The sequence below is a fragment of the Periophthalmus magnuspinnatus genome, chromosome 17 (genome assembly GCF_009829125.3).
Source record: "Periophthalmus magnuspinnatus isolate fPerMag1 chromosome 17, fPerMag1.2.pri, whole genome shotgun sequence".
Classification (NCBI taxonomy): Eukaryota; Metazoa; Chordata; class Actinopteri; order Gobiiformes; family Gobiidae; genus Periophthalmus; species Periophthalmus magnuspinnatus.
The window spans coordinates 2,382,702-2,400,540 of NC_047142.1; the positions used below are offsets into that span (position 1 = coordinate 2,382,702).

General features: G+C 38.4%; 1 protein-coding gene across 2 annotated transcripts in view; it reads right to left on the reverse strand.

Moving 5' to 3' along the window:
• Nucleotides 1-17,839, reverse strand: part of LOC117385011 (tensin-3-like) — a 68,169-nt gene that overhangs the window by 12,283 nt on the left and 38,047 nt on the right. For both annotated transcript variants that reach the window (XM_033982229.2, XM_055228537.1), the window contains exons 13-17: nucleotides 11,006-12,133; nucleotides 5,898-6,046; nucleotides 4,401-4,530; nucleotides 4,246-4,323; nucleotides 202-310 (exon numbers count right to left, since the gene is read on the reverse strand). In XM_033982229.2, the coding sequence (XP_033838120.1) occupies nucleotides 202-310; nucleotides 4,246-4,323; nucleotides 4,401-4,530; nucleotides 5,898-6,046; nucleotides 11,006-12,133 (1,594 nt within the window). The remainder of the gene's footprint in view (nucleotides 1-201; nucleotides 311-4,245; nucleotides 4,324-4,400; nucleotides 4,531-5,897; nucleotides 6,047-11,005; nucleotides 12,134-17,839) is intronic.

A 17,839-nucleotide genomic window follows, 5' to 3' on the forward strand; every position in this document is an offset into this window, starting at 1 on the left:
GATGTTTTTTTTTTTTTTTTTTTTTTTTTTTTCACTTGTCGCTCAGGGATTCTGTACATTACCATTTAAAACAAAAAAACTACTTTTTCTCTGCCATAGACCAACCAAATAACAAGCATGCAGTTTCCCCTTTAACATTTTACAGCAGGAAACAGTGAAACATCAGAGATACAGGTAATCGTGGGCGGGGCATGTTTGTACCTGTCTGTCCTCTGAAGTGCCCCGACGACAGATGTGGAGTGTGTGAGCGTCCTGTGACAGCTGAGGGACGGCTCTGCCAAAGAGTCGACCTCAGAGTATCCCCGAGGCTCTGGAAACAAACATTCAGAGGGAAATTAAAGTATTTTTAGTGTGTGGAGATAATAATAATAATACATTTTATTTATATAGCGCTTTTCAAGACACTCAAAGACGCTTCACAAAAAAAACAAGAATAAAATATCACAGAATTTACAACATAAAGTCAAACATTAAAAGCGATTGTAAACAGGTGAGTTTTGAGGTCTTTTTTGAAGGTGGGGAGGTCAGAGGTCACGGAGGGGTTTGGGCAGTGAGTTCCAGAGGGTGGGGGCAGCGATGGAGACGGCTCTGTCCCCCCGGGTTCGGAGCTTGGTCCTACAGGGCAGGGACAGGAGGGTGGAGCTGGAGGAGCGGAGTGTTATGTGAACGCTTCTGTCAAACTGTATATTCATGAAAAATACATAATATTCTATAATAAACAATATATATCAGTTCTTTTTTTATGTATAGTCCATAATGAATATGTGTAATGCAATTTCTGCTGATGTTTTTTTAGAGGAAATTTGCAGATACTGTATGAAAGGAATTCAAACCTGGACGGAATTACTCTTACTTTTTATATTATTATTATTTATTTATTTTCTGTGTGGGAGGTGTGGGGTTTGAAAAGGAGAAAAAAATGTAGTCAGATTGTAACCCGTTCAGCTGCAGATGAGATCAACACTTAAATTAAAAAAAACTAACCCCCCAAAAAAAGGAATTACACTAAAAAGACCAAATATCGGTCCATCGGCCTTCGAACTCCAAAAAAGCCGATGTTGCCAACCAGATGCATAAAGATGAACTTTAATGAGAAGATATTACTACTATTACTACTTAAAAAAGGGATATGGATGAGTTTGTAGCCAATTTAAATCACATAATTTGGGAAAAACTATCAAAAGTGGCCTTATATATTGGCAGAGCTCATCAGCCATTGGTTTCTCTGGATTCTACACAAGTGGAATCAGCACTGGACATGAAAAAAAAAACAAAAAACAAAAACATATCGGTGGATCTCAAGCTCTGTGACTTCCAACTAACTGCTTTATTAAGAGGTGTAATAATCCTGATGAGGTTGTCGTGTCCCAGCTTTTACCAGAGTCGTTACACAGTTCACCATTAAATTTAAAATGAATTAACAGTTAACACACATTAAAAGGCCCTTTACCGTGTATTTTTGAGCAAAACATGTCCCAGTATAAATATAAAAGCAGTTCTTGAGGTCAAAACATGTCCACTGCGTCTAACCGAAGTGTTTTTTTATCCAATAATCAGGAAACGGAGCTCTGCAAACCAATTAAGTTTTGTTTTTCACATTTTTAAGACGGTTAAAAGCGCCTTTAATAAAAACTGCACGTTCAAACGGCGCATTAACTACGTGCATCCCTTACGTTTTTCCATTTTCTGACACCACTAAACCATCAACAGCCACGTCAGCGCTGATAAACCGTTAAAAAAAGCAGCCTAAATAACTTCGTCTTCCCCGTCGCTCCTATTGTGAAGCACAGACACCGCCGTTACCATGACGATACCACAAGACCGAAGCGAGTGAGAGGCACCGCGGGGTTCCCAGGCTTCCTCCGACTTTACACGTACAACGCCACGTCTCTATGGCAACGTCACAGTCGAGTTTGGAAGTTGGGTTTACGGTGGGAACGGTGGAGTTTGCACACGACACTTTATATAATTACAAGTGCGTAGATGTAAGATGGATCTGGATAAACGCGGAAACCATAAAAGCGTTTTTGCATCAAAGTTGACAATAGAGAAACCGACGATGTCATACCCAGGGCGTGTACCACCTTAAAACCCACAAAAATGCTAAATGTATATATACGGTACAAATGTAGGCAGTAAAATCCTGATTTAAGGGTCAGGATGACATAGGAAACTCCCTCCTCGCGGATTTTATGTCTTTGTTTTCTCCAAATTGCCCAAAACGACTCAAATTCCTTCAACAATGTGACTTTTATCAAGGTAGAAACCAAGAAACCTGGTTTAGTGCAGTTCTAATGAGAAAGGATCCACCAGAGAGGTCAAAGGTCAAACATGAGGATCCACCAGAGAGGTCAAAGGTCAAACATGAAAGCAGCGTTTGTTTTTCACCCTCAGTCCACTTTGAATTTGAATGATTGTTTTGTCTGTCACATGACCAGTTAATGTGACATAGTGTTTAAACGGTAGATCATTATTAGCATTAGCATTAGTAGCAGTAGTAGTAGTTAGTAGTAGTAGTAGGATTAGTAGCAGTAGTAGAAGTATTAGCATTAGTAGTAGTAGTAGCAGCAAGCAGCAGTAATATTGACATTAGTAGTAGTAGTTTTAGGATTAGTAGTAGTAGTAGCATTAGCATTAGTATTAGTAGCAGTAGTAGTAGTTAGCAGTAGTAGTAGTAGTAGTAGGATTAGTAGCATTAGTAGCAGTAGCAGCAAGCAGCAGTAGTATTGACATTAGTAGTAGTAGTAGTAGTTTTAGGAATAGTAGTAGTAGTAGCAGTAGTAGTAGTAGTAGTAGTAGTTTTAGGATTAGTAGTAGCAGTAGTAGTAGTAGCATTAGTAGCAGTAGTTTTAGGATTAGCAGTAGCATTAGTAGTAGTAGTAGTAGTAGCAGCAAGCAGCAGTAGTATTGACATTAGTAGTAGTAGTAGTAGTAGTTTTAGGATTAGTAGTAGTAGTAGCATTAGCATTAGTAGCAGTAGTAGTAGTAGCAGCAAGCAGCAGTAGTATTGACATTAGTAGTAGTAGTTTTAGGATTAGTAGTAGTAGTAGCATTAGCAGTAGTAGTAGTAGTAGCAGCAGTAGTAGTAGTAGCAGCAAGCAGCAGTAGTATTGACATTAGTAGTAGTAGTAGTTTTATGATTAGTAGTAGCATTAGCATTAGTAGTAATAATTATCTCTTAAATGTATTAAGAAAATTCCTAGTATTGAATTGGCTGTTTTACACAAAAAACACAACAGTCTTGACTCAAAGCTCCACTGTGTAATTTTTCCTGTAATAAATAATATATTCTTGCTTTGCCTTGATTGTGCCAGTGTACAGCTTTAACTAATCCATCTCCATGGAGACAAGCAGGTGATTACACCAAGACACAGGTCCGTGAATAAGTGATCTCACCCACAGGACCCTTTAACCAAGTAAATACTGAAGAGATGCGTTTAAGACTACAACTTTTCTGGAAAACCTATACGCCCTTTTCACGGAGCCGCCTGGTTCAGGTTCTCTCAAAAACTGCCGAGCTGCACTTCCTGATCCGTTCATTTTGTGTTGGAAATTAAACGATTTGTGCTAAAAGAAATCAGTATTTAAATCCCAGGCATCAGACAGAAAGTTACAGATAGATCAGCAGACAGCGACGTAAATCCTTCACCGGAGGAAGCTTCTGTGTTTAGAAAAGAAGGGATTTGTGTCATGAAGCTAATGCTAATGCTAATGCTAACTGAAATTAAAATTAATCAGTGATGTTAATGATTTTGTACAGAAAAACAATGGACTTTGGCCATTAGATGTATTTTCATGAAGTTGTTTTCGTTCTATTTTGAGATTTCAATTAGGTTAGCATTAGCATTAGCATTAGCACCGAGTCATACGTTTACTTTTATAAACACACAGGTTTCCTCCGGTTAAGCGCGTCCATCGTCGTAAAGGTCTTAACATGTCGTCTCCGATCATCCGTCTGTGACCTGCTGTCTTCGCTCTCATTTTTAAATAAAATACTGATTTATTTTAGCCAAACTCTGCTAAATCCTCACAAAGAATGAACGGAGCAGGAAGAGCAGCTCCGCACTTTTGGAGAGAAGCGGAACTCACCCAGCGCTCAGTGAAGCAACGTGGTGTATCATCCCACAGAAAAGTTACACGGTGGACCTTTAACTAGAGACTCGGACCATGAATTTTCTATATAAATACTTAAAAAAAAACAAAAAAAACATTCATACAGCTTACAAACATGAAATCTGAACTCACCGTGTTCACTTTTGTAGCCAAAGGAATGCGTGTTGAAAGATGGAGTTTGTCTTAGATTAAATTCAGACATGTTTTTCACTGTAAACAAAGTCAAACATTAAAGAATTCCCACACGCACGAGTCTAAAGACGACACACGGCGATTATGTCACGTACCATAAGGTGTGGGCGGGGAGATGGGGAACGCCGGAGTGGGAGGAGTCATGTCACTTCCCGCTTCGACCCCACTGTCCACGTCTGGACCCTGTGACCTGTAATCCGCACTGTCGCTCCTGTACAACAAACCCTGAAAAACAACACGAATCCACCATTTTCAGAGTTTGTCCGGGGTGCGACTTATACTCAGATGCGACTTATACGTGAAATTATTAAAATATATAATTTCGAATCTTTTCCTTGGTCTTTTGTCAAATAAATTCCCCCAAAAATTCAACTTATACATGTTTTCTTCTTCATTTTTATGCATTTTTCACTGGTGCGACCTATACTCAGATGCGACTTATGCGTGAAATTATTAAAATATACAATTTCACATCTTTTCCTTGGTCTTTTGTCAAATAAATTCCCCCAAAAATTCAACTTATACATGTTTTCTTCTTCATTTTTATGCATTTTTCACTGGTGCGACCTATACTCAGATGCGACTTATGCGTGAAATTATTAAAATATATAATTTCACATCTTTTTCTTGGTCTTTTGTCAAATAAATTCCCCCAAAAATACAACTTATATATGGTTTTTTTTCTTCATTTTTATGCATTTTTCACTGGTGCGACTTATACTCAGATGCGACTTATACGTGAAATTATTAAAATATATAATTTCACATATTTTTCTTGGTCTTTTGTCAAATAAATTCCCCCAAAAATACGACTTGTATATGTTTTTTCTTCTTCATTTTTATGCATTTTTCACTGGTGCGACTTATACTCAGATGTGACTTATACGTGAAATTATTAAAATATATAATTTCGAATCTTTTCCTTGGTCTTTTGTCAAATAAATTCCCCCAAAAATTCAACTTATATATGTTTTTTTCTTCATTTTTATGCATTTTTCACTGGTGCGACTTATACTCTGGAAAATACTGTAGTAATGTGTTAAAATAATAAACACTGACTTTACAGCCCCGGTGTTGCAGCTACGAAGTATTTCTACACAATTAGCAGGATATATAGCTGGATCTTAGATATTTTGTTTACAGAAGACGACATATGATCTACCGCTACGTATTTTTTTGCGATTTGCAGATAGTGACCAATCAAATAGCAATTTTAAACGCCCTATATTTACGCAAAATAGACCTGGAGTTGTGTTTTGTTACTATTATTACCTAATTACCTGAACCTAACTATGCAAAATCGTCTTTTTTAGAGCTTTTAATTGCTTTATATTTGTTTCTCCTTCGTATTTACTCATTTGAAGTAGTATGTTCACTTCACACACCAACTCTTTCTGTTTATTACTATTTAAAATGTGCAAAATGCGTTAAACATGTGTGAATTATACAAAACACAACATTAGAAAATATAAAATAGTGTAAATGTGCATTATGTAAATATATGATCTATTTAAACTGAAGCACATTTGCATTATATTGTTTCTATGGTTACAGCCGTATTTCCTTGCATTTCTGGTCAGTATTAGCGTTACCTGAGTCTGCGGTGCACAAGGGGAGTAGGTCCGCTGGGTCCTGTAGTCCTCGGCCCACCCAGAGGGGCAGAATCCCGGGTGATCTGTGACGTCGTTGCCCTGGCGACTCAGGCTCCGTGACACGCCCACACGGCTCTCACCCTGAACAGCTGCGGACACAGGGAAAGAATAGAATAAAAATAGAATGAAATAAATATAAATAAAAACTATAAATATAAACAAAAAATGTAAAAAAAAAAAAAAGAGTAAAAATAGAATACAATAAATGCAAATAAAAATTATAAATATTAATAAAAATTGAATAAAATAAATACAAATTAATATATAAATAAAAATAGAGTAAAACAGAATAAAATAAATAAATAAAAATATGTAAAAATTGAATAAAATAAATAAAAATATAAAAAAGATAAACAAAAGATAAAAGAAAATTTAAATAAAAATATAGTAAAAATATTTATCCAAAAACTGACTGCTGTTTTGCATGTATATGTGAAAAAGTGAAATAAAAAAACTCCAACACAAAACAAAACACCACTAATGTCATCATATTTGTTGTGATAGTTTTTTTTGAAGAATTTCAAACCTGATCCTTACTGAAAATGTATATTTATTTATTACTTTATTACTATTTATACTCTTACAGCTATTCTTTCTTGTAGTTTTCCCAACTTACTTGAGTGCTGTCTTGGACTACTACTTTGTGCTTTTACTTGAGTAATATTTTGAAGTCACATCACTATGTCATTTCAAACATATTTCATTGTGAGCAGCCTGTTCTGTTCTGTTCTATGCAGAAACCATTACAAGGGATATCTGGAAATACATGTAGAAGTACAAATACTTGTTTACTCTTGAGTACTTTCTTGGACTGCTACTTTGTACTTCTACTTGAGTAATATTTTCCAGTAACATGGTTGACTACACTTCTGTTATTTTATACTTATTGTGAGCCGCCTGTTCTTTTCTCTGCAGCTCTTACAGACCATTACAGGGGATATCTGTAAGTACAAGTAGAAGTACAAATACTTGTTAGTCTTGAGTACTTTCTTACAGACCATTACGGGGGATATCTTGCGACCACTTCAAACGATCACTTCAAACGCGTCAAAATCCCACGACAAACGCGGTTCAAGTTATTCTTAAAGATTACACTCTTGACTCATGAGCTTATCACGCCGTTTTGAAGGTAGTAGGTCAACAATTTTCCGAGATTGTCAATACAGATGCAGCCGGCGGTCGTGTTTTGAGAGCACAGCTGAGGAATGCTGGGAGGTCTTGTTTGGCGGAGGAGGGTGAGGATGTCGGGGGGGTCCGGTGGTGCTTGGGGGGGCGGTCCGGTGTTGTGACTGCTGTGAAGAGTATGGCCACTCAGCACTAGGGTGTCACTCAGCCCTGAAGAATGCTAACGGTGCTAAAGCGCTAATGCCGCGGGATCATTACGCACATTGTCCGGGGCCAGTCGTACAAATGACACACACAGGGTCACACAGGATTCACGCTCCACGCCACTTACTCGGATAATATAGTTGTCTTTAAAGGCGCTGCACCGGATTTACCCCCGCGTATTTGGAAAAAAAAAACATACTTTGGTTTGTTATAAGTCGCTGTTGAGGTCAAAATAAGTCTGCTGCGTGGCGGTTAGCATGCTAGTTGTCCATGCTGGTGTCTACGAGCTGTGGAAAGTGCTTATAAACTCATTGTGGTGAGTAATGAGGATGCTCGGAATGCGTAAGGTAAGTGAGGTTAACAAAAAATAGCTAATTTTCCATACTTTTGGCAAAAAAAACCCACAATATTTATTACACTGACTTCGATAAACAACAGAAGGAATGATTTTTGTGTTTCAATGTTTATCGTGGTGACTTTTTTTTAGTACTAGTGACGAACTTTTATTATTTTTCCGTATTATAATTAGATCTGAGCCATAGACTGTATAAAGAAGTGAACAAAGGCTCCAGTCAAATGAAGCTAATCGAGGCTAGCAGTTATAGCGGCTAATTTGGAGCTGCGTTTCCAACCACGAGTATCATAGCAACCAAAGAGCCAATCCGGAGCGAGGCTGTTGAAGCTAACGGCCCTTCCCATCCGCACCGCTGGTTTAGCAGGGAGCGGGCGCTTAGCAACGCTGTCAATCAAACCCGTTGCTAACGCTAGCAGGACAAGGCGCCTGATTTGTCTGTTATTAATGTTCGTATCTTAATTTACCCACAAAATAGCTAAATAAAACCCCCAGGATCATGTAGAGCGGGTTAATACGAACATTTAAGACCAAAACGACGAGTCTGATGGAGCCGGAAGCGTGACAATGCTCACTTCCTGTTTGGAACGCAGCGGCTAGCAGGTTAGCCATGTCCATTTTTATAAACAGTCTATGATTTGAGCTATAGCTACAAACTAACTCACTACTAAACGGTTAAACGCTGCTATTTATTTGCTGCAGCTCATGTTTTTAATAACACTGCGTTTATGAAATGTTTTGAGGATAATCTTGCCTTTGGGTTATTATCAGTGGTTGAAATAGTTTTAATATTATTGTTTAGCTTCTACATTTTCCGCAGAAATCGATCAAACTTCTAAACGTATCTTTGTGACAGACATAACTACATGCGTGTTGGGGCGAAACTGGATTTACATAACACATTTTGTAACCAGGTGAATTACGGTGTGGTGTGTTAGTCATAAAAAAATACCTGAAAAGAAATTAGGCGGGGTTGCTCCAAGTTTGAGTGGCAAAAGTTGAAGAAGAAAAGAGGATAAGTTTATAATCTAAGTACTCTAAATCCATACAAAAGAAAGTATAATTACAAAAAACATGACGAATGCTTCATCGTCCTGTCATACTATTACAATTTTGGGACTTTCTTTGCTTATGTGAAGTTTTAATCAGCTCAGAAATGTTGTAGGAGTATAATTATATAAAATAACTTGCAACAACCAACTACAAAACTCATAATAATAATAATAATTTGCATCGTTTTGTATCGATGTTGGTCGGTATTTTCTGATATAATGTTGTTTCCTCGTCACAAACAGACCTGGAGTTGTGTTTTTTTTTTTTTTTTGTTTCATTCACACAAGTTTAACACACAAACCTTACATATTTAGGCTGAGTTCTTCTCTCAAACTGAAAACACTCTGTTCCACCTTGTGATGTCATCATGTGGTAATACAGGAAGTGCTCCAGTGTGTTTTTAAACTTCACACACCTTCATTTCTAGAATCATTTGGATCATTTCAGCCTTAGAGTTTCCAATTACTACAAAGGTAAAAAGGAGCCGTTAACTTGAAAACTACCACTTTATGACATCACAAGGTGGAACAGGACTAAACCAGAACTAAGCCAGAGATTTTAATCATGTTATAGTTATTTCTTTGTCCTTTATCCTCTCAAAAGATGACTCAAACATGCTCGAATCACTCCAAAAACAACTTTAATAGCTAATTTTCAATTTGGAAACACTCCGTTCCACCTTGTGATGTCATCAAGTGGTCATACAGGAAGTGCTCCGCTGTGTTTTTAAACTCCACACACCTTTACTTCACACCCTAGAGTTTCCAATCACTACTGAACCAAAGGTAAAAAGGAGCCGTTAACTTGAAAACTACCACTTGATGACATCACAAGGTGGAACGTCGCATTTTGAGATTTGGAGATGTTACAGACTAATAATAAAGTGTTACTCAAACATGTGTGAATGAAAAAAACACAACTTCAGGTCTGTTTTTGAGGAGGAAACACCATCATAACATGGTTTAAAGCTTCACAACTGTCAATTTTGTGTAATATAGAACATTTACGTCTATTTTTAAACTGTGGAGCCACAATAACCAAGCAAATTCCCAAAGTAGATAGTAAATAAAGTAATAAAATCAAGCTAAATAAATTACATTTGATGCGCATCGCTGTACCAAAACATTTCCCCAAAAAGTTAGAAGTTAATTAGAAAAATAATCCAACTTCAGGATAAAAAAACTCTCACGGCTTTAGTCTTAAATTCTCTCACACAATGAAACTTCACCATTATCTTTAGCTCCACACAAACTTTTACTATCTCCTTTTAAACCTCCACAACTGCCCTACTTTAACATCCCCCCCTCCCGCCTTTTTGCTAATGAGTGGAGCCGCAGTTTGTTTCTTGGAATGACTCGGAGTAGCTGATTTGCACAGACAGGCATGCCTTCGGAATCAAAAGGAAAAATCTTACCCTCTGGGCTCACTTGTACCTCGCTTGGAAATTCCTCAAGTCCTCCCTGTATTGTGGCCCCCGAACCACAATCACCACTGTACTTTATGTGGTCTGAACTGTCAAATTTAAATGTTCTGTTTGTTTAAAACTAAAAACGGATAAAAATATGTTAAATAACTTACATTTTTCCTTTACATTTCATAACTTTGGAATTAAAAAACAATGCAATTCTTATCAATTATCATACAGAATTTAAATAAATGCAGCTTATTGAGTAAAATCTAGCTTAAAAACGTTACCGCTTTGCTTAGAATACTTCAAAGTATGGCATTAAACTTCGGGATCTCCATGGAGACAAGCGGGAGATGAGACCAAGCAAAGTTACAGGCCAATTCTGTGGAAAGGTGACCCGAATCACAATAAGAATGCAGCTTTTGGAAGATATTTTTGAGCAGTGAAAACAAGATAATGTCAATGCCATACTGTGCAACGTTCCAGGCAAAGCAATAGCGTCTCCATGGGAACGAGAGACTGAGACTGAGAGTGACCGTCCTCCCAGAAAGTTACAGAGTGAACCGTTAAATACGCTGACGACAACTGCTATCATTCCGTTTTGTTTCTTCTTTAACCACATAGCTCCACCGACAAGTCCGGGCGGCCCCCTCGCTCCGAAACGCAAGGCAAACATCTTAAAAAGCTGGCAACAACCCTGCCATTTCTAAAACAAAAACAAAAAAAACAAGGCTGCAGGGGAGAAAAGGTGTGCTTGGTTATGAGGACGGACACAAAGAAAAAGTGAAATTACTACAACGGAACTACTCCAGTGAGAAACTATGCTAGCCTGTTGTTTAATTACAGCTATCACGTTTAATAGAGGAAATTCTGTCTAATAGATTCCAGACTGTTGAGCTAGCTTACCTGTCTGCTGTGTGCTTTTTAGCGTAGCTTCATTGCTATCGCCAAATCGATTGCCATTGGTGTATTTGCCAGATCCGTTTACGTGCGAGCTCTCACTTCTCTTTAGCGTGCTGCTCTGGCTCTTCACCGGGACAAACGTCGGGTCCAAGTCCATTATGAGTTGGTTCAGCTGATCGATGGAGTTGTCGATGTCCATAGTTAGCGTTTTGAACTCCTCGTCGCGTTTGTTGTTGTTGTTGTTGTTCAGCGTTGCGGTTTCTTTCGGGGTAATCCTCACGGGATCAGTTAAGTCTCTAGTTGGGGGTTCGTTGGTTGATCCTTGCTGCTTGTTGCTCGAAAATCTCTCGTTGGAATCTTTGGGAATGTACGCGATTTTCTGCGCGGCGACCATTTGCTGTTGGCGTACCCAGGATTGTGTGGAGTAGCTTCCCTGTCTGTAGACGTGCTGTTTGGGCACGGCGGTACTCGGGTTTGAAGAGGCTACCGAGTTACTTCTAGAAGCCATGCACGGCCTACGATTATCACCGTAACCCCTGTCAAACTCCTCAATCGTTGGGTTATGGATGTGATTTGGGGTTTGGTTAACGTGGTCCTCTGCTCCCGGACTTCCAAACCCGTCAGATAACAAGGAATTCTGGCTGCTTTTATGACACGAAGATGACAACGTCCCCAAGCTGTCCACGCTATGGAAGTCGTGCCCGGTAATAACCTCATCGTCCAAAATATCCGTCTCTCTTTCTCTAGGACGAGGGTTTCCGTTCATATGGACCTGCGCCGGAACGACCTGCTGCACCACGCTACCCGGATCATCCATTTCATCCAGGGAAGGGTCTTCAAGCCCGAACCCGCTGAGAAGACGCTTTAGCTGGACTTTCTCCTGCTGGCTGGGGCCCTGGTTCGGTCGGACGGTGCCGGATGAGACGGTGGTCGGTTTGTCGGCCCACAGAGACGTACTGGACAGACCGGAATCACTGCTGACGGACAAGGCGTGGTCGCTGTGGTCCGGGCTGGAGGTGGCGGAGGTGGTGCGTGCCCCGCGACCCAGCGACGGCTCGCCTCCGCCGGGGTCTCGCCTCTTGTTCTTGTCTTGCGCCTTGTCCTGGTTTAGAGCCGGAGCGCGAGGAGGGGCTGGAAAAAGAGAAGAATGCACTCGGCTCGAATGGGAACATATATTATTGTACACAGAGACGACAGACAACACGGAAATCTAGACAGCCCACCACCATTCACAAACAAGCGACGCACAAACCAACGAAAAGGACATTTGAACAAATAAAAAGACAAAAACAAACACTTAACAACAAAAATACAGTATGTAGAGCTCAAAATATGAATATTGTCATTCCTAAAACTGGTTGCAAATTGTGGATTATCAAAAATACGTATACGTTTTTGGATACTGCTTCACATTTACACCTTTGACAACTGAAAAAAATAAAATAAAAGTACAATATGTTGATTATCACAATAAGACTGAGGGTTTGGTTCAGTTTGGTGAGTCATTATTTTAGTGAATATTTAAAAGACACTGGAAAAATGTGACTAGAAATGAAAACTTGCGAGGTTTACCAAGTTCTAACTGACTAAAAATGAGACTAAACAAGGTCTAAATATCGATAAACTCTTCAAAATCAGGACTAAATATATATTTGAACGTGCAGCATGGACATTGCATTGACAGGAACGTAAATGACAAGCAACTAGCAACTTCTACTGTACTTCTATCCATGAAAACCTCACTCACTCTTCCCAAACTTTCCCAAAAAAAATCATCTCCCCAGACACGCATCACGTCCTCCTCAGCCTTTCCCCATATCGCATGACATAAAAAGATGCTCAAAATTCTGTGCTAACAACTCCGACCTCTGCATTCCTCACCCTGCCGTGATTCAGCCTCCCCTACTCCATCTCGCCTGCCCTTTGACCTCCAGCATATGTCCAAACAACCTCCTTAATCCACCAAGGTAACAAGAGACGGGACACTCCTGGATGTTTTTTTTTTTAATATCCTTCGTGACAAGTACACAGACAATAGACCGATAACAATCCGCTGGACGAGATGGACTTGGATGGAAGTATTTAAATGGTTGAAGTATTCATTTTATTGGGATTTTAGCAGGTCAGATCCTAACAAATCCGATGATATCGACTGGAAAACAGGTTGGAACGCAGATGTTTTGCCAGCTATCCCGTCTTTCCCTGTCAACGTGTGTCACTAGCTTCTTGTCCGACAGCCCTCCCTTCTCAGCGACCACCCATTTCAAAAGAAAAAACTCCTACCTTGGTGGAAATCTCCAGGTAAAGACACAACATCAAGTCCACGTTAGCAGCCGCAGTTTGAAAAATGGCGTTCGGATGCATGGTTTGCAGTGAGTGGATAGTAGTGAGGGTCAACTGTTCAGAAGAAGAAGCTTGGCCTCTGCTCCTTCTTTCTTTCTGAGAAGGTGAGAGTATTTGCACAAAAGGGGGGGGGGCTTGAGACTGCCATATAAGGACAGAGGAATGTAAACAAGCGGGGCGTGGCTTAAGCGAGGGGGCGGAGTCGGGGGGAAGCAAGTAACCCGACCTCTTGCCCCGATTCAAGGGACTACCCCACTTGGGAAAGAAAAAAGTAGAATAGAAAGAAATGGGGCAGTGCAGAGAATGAAAACAACATTCTTGTACCTCCGAGGTTTTTAAGTCGGGGTTTAATTAGACCAATCGTTGCCTTGTACTTGAAGCGCTCGGCAAGAGGCGGCGAAGGTGCGTTTTTTTGCCCCGACTTGTGTGTCATGAAATTACAAGTCTCTCTTTCAAAAGCGCAAAACAGATGTGCTTCCTCTCTGCAGGACTATAGCCGTTCAATTGTTCTTTTAAGGGAAATTTCCAAACATTAACAAAAGCTGTGAATGGATAACCCGGAATGTTCCCAACGGTGAACTTGGGGAATGAGTCAGTGCTTTTTTCTACGACGGCGGCGCAGCTCAGGGCTCCGGGTAATCGCGCAATTACGGCACAGAAAGACGTGAAACCGGAGAAGGTGCTAACTGCTCTAGTATCACAGGAGTCGGAGTAAGACTGATGTTTAACCTGTCAAAATAATTACTACAATCAGGAGCAAAGTACTGTTGAATACGTGAAAAAAATTTAAGTCAAAACCTCAAAGTCAACCCAAAATTATCCTTTTTTAAAAATATTTTTGGTACTTGCTGATATTTCTATTCTTCCCCGACTGTGTTTTTACTTCACTGTTGCTGTTGGGTCCAATAAAAGTTTTGTAATAGTTATTTATAGTTATTTATCCAAAAAACATGGCGTCATCATCATTCTCTTTGTTTAGGTTGAAATAACATAAAAAGGAACTGAAAATAACATAATTTTTATTGCTAACAACTATATTTTTTTGCAACTACTTTGATTAGATTAGCTAAATTTGTGTTGCTCCAGTGCAGTGCTTATAAACTCATAGTGGTGAGTAACTACGATGCTCTGAATGCATACGGAAGTGAAGAGTAACTTTGGACCATTACAAACTGTTGAAAATGTGAGGAAAAAAACACAACTAGTTTATTTTAAAGAGAGTAAAAGTCAGGTATAGTGACTTTAACTTGTAATTAAGAAACTGTGAAATAACAGAAATGCAACCAATTTGAACTCAATGGATTTTAACTATCAGTATGTTTTGGTTCTTTTGGGAAAGGATATCGAAAATCTGATGTTTTTATTTTTTTTTCCTTCATTATATTTCTATTTTATTATTTTGTATTTTATTATTATTATTATTATTATTATTATTATTATTATTATTATTATTATTATTATTTTATTAATTAATTTATTTTTATTTGTTTTATTTATTTATTTTTTTTAAAGAAAACAGCAATACGCCAAATATGTAATCGTTGCCATGAACATTTTAATGATGTGTTTTGGATATGAGAGATCAACATGCAGTTCCCAGGCTGCCTCAGTCACAGTTCTGGAGCCAGTACTCTTCTATTTGAGGTTTCCAAACTATGAATTACACGCTTCCTCGACGAGAGCATCGCACCGATATTGGCCGTGGCAGAAAATATCCTAGTATTACAACAATTTCCCATCGCAATCTGAGGAACATCATCCATTATTGGGTTTTGAAGTGGAATTTTAATCTTTTAAGCGTTCTCTACCATGTTATAATTTGGTTCCCTCATCGTAAACACGTCTGGAGAGGTTTCATCCCAACATCTTTGAGTAATTTAGAGATCTCTCTCGGGTCCTATATGAACCTCCTTACAATTAGCGGTAATATGCTGTATGAGGCTCCGCCCACAAGCCTACATCACCCATTCTCCACAAATAAATAAAAATAATAGAAAACAGTACACTATAACTTCACAAACCTGATGCAATGTGTTTCATTAGTGAGATGCAGCTGATTGTGTTGTGATAGTGCTCTGAAGGTGGAGTGACTTAGCATGAGGAACAAAGGGAGGAGAGACTAAGAGCATCAAAAACTATTTTAATATGTTGTTTCCTGTGATACCCCATAGAAGTAAATACCTCCTCTTTAATACCCCATAGAAGTAAATACCTCCTCTTTAATACCCCATAGAAGTAAATACCTCCTCTCTAATACCCCGTAGAAGTAAATACCTCCTCTTTAATACCCCGTAGAAGTAAATACCTCCTCTTTAATACCCTGTAGAAGTAAATACCTCCTCTTTAATACCCCGTAGAAGTAAATACCTCCTCTTTAATACCCCATAGAAGTAAATTCCTCCTCTTTAATGCCCCATAGAAGTAAATACCTCCTCTTTATTGCCCCATAGAAGTAAAATACCCTCTTTAATACCACATAGAAGTAAATACCTCCTCTTTAATACTCCGTAGAAGTAAATACCTCCTCTTTAATGCCCCATAGAAGTAAATACCTCCTCTTTAATACCCCACAGAAGTAAATACCTCCTCTTTAATACCCCACAGAAGTAAATACCTCCTCTTTAATACCCCACAGAAGTAAATACCTCCTCTTTAATGCCCCACAGAAGTAAATACCTCCTCTTTAATACCCCGTAGAAGTAAATACCTCCTCTTTAATACCCCGTAGAAGTAAATACCTCCTCTTTAATACCCCGTAGAAGTAAATACCTCCTCTTTAATACCCCACAGAAGTAAATACCTCCTCTTTAATACCCCACAGAAGTAAATACCTCCTCTTTAATACCCCACAGAAGTAAATACCTCCTCTTTAATGCCCCACAGAAGTAAATACCTCCTCTTTAATACCCCACAGAAGTAAATACCTCCTCTTTAATGCCCCACAGAAGTAAATACCTCCTCTTTAATACCCCGTAGAAGTAAATACCTCCTCTTTAATACCCCGTAGAAGTAAATACCTCCTCTTTAATACCCCGTAGAAGTAAATACCTCCTCTTTAATACCCCGTAGAAGTAAATACCTCCTCTTTAATGCCCCATAGAGGTAAAATAAGTCCTCTGAGATTCAGGGAGTGTGTGGTTAGCATGCTAGCTGTGGTTAGCATGACTGTGACGGCAGAACTCCGCACACGTCTTTAAAAGTTGTAAACAGCTCTTATAATCCAATACTAATACTAATTAAGATAAATGAAGAATACGTTTGGATCACTGTAAACCTTTTTACATTAAACTAATTTGTTTTTTTTCACGTTTTTAAACCGGTAAAAAAAAAGATACAGCTCCTTTAACATTTACACAACGCAGCTCCTTTCAGTTGATTCTTAAACGTCTCAAAACACAGCCATATAAATCTTTACTAGCTTTTATTTTCACTGCGTAACTAAATTAAACAACCACTGAGATCTGGGTTGACAATAAACCAAAAACAACAACACCCAGTCTGGAAAATCTCAGCGTTCCCTTCACACAGCGGGATCAGCTCGCTCCGTTTACCCAAAGCCATTGAAGTAAATGAAGTTTTCTTTACACAACTTTAGCACCGCGGTGGTAAAGACTTCCTCCTCTGTGACGGACAGCTTCTCCGAGGAACCTGGAACGTAGATGTAGAATTTGAACTAAGCTCCTCGGTCTCGAGTTTACACGACAACACGGCGCTGTAAATATCCCACATGAATGCTCCCGAAAACTCGCCTGGAAAAAAAACACGGGCAGCTTTCTGGTTTTATCTGCTTTGATTCTCCAAATTGAAAGTTTTAGGAGCGGCATTAGACAAACGAAAAATAAAACAGGGGTTCAATTTCATCAAAACAAATCGTAAAATGTCGTAGTAATCGGCCAATCACGGCACAGAAAGACGTGAAAAACGGAGAAGGTGCCAACTTCTCTAGTCAATTTGAACTCAATGCATTTTAACTATCAATATGTTTTGGTTCTTTTGTGAAAGGATACTGAAAATCTGATATTTTTATTTTTATTTAATTAATTTGATTGTACGTATTTATTTATTTATTTATTTTAATTATTTATGTACTTATTTTATTAATTTATCTATGTACTTATTTAGATTTTTATTTAATTATTGTATTTGTTTTATTTTTATTTAATTTTTTTATTTAATTGTTTTATTTATCCAATTATTTATTATTTTTATTTATCTAATTATTTATTTACATTTTTATTATTATTTTTTTTATTTTAATTATTTATTTTTAAACAAAACAGCAATACGCCAAATACGTAACTGTCACCACAAACATTTTAATGATCTGTTTTGAAAATGATAAAAACAGAAATGCAACCAATTTGAACTCAATGCATTTTAACTATGAATATGTTTTGATTCTTTTGTGAAAGGACATCGAAAATGTGATGTTTTTATTTTAACCTGGGTCGTAGATGTAGAATTTGAACTAAACTCCTCGGTTTTTAAGTTGAC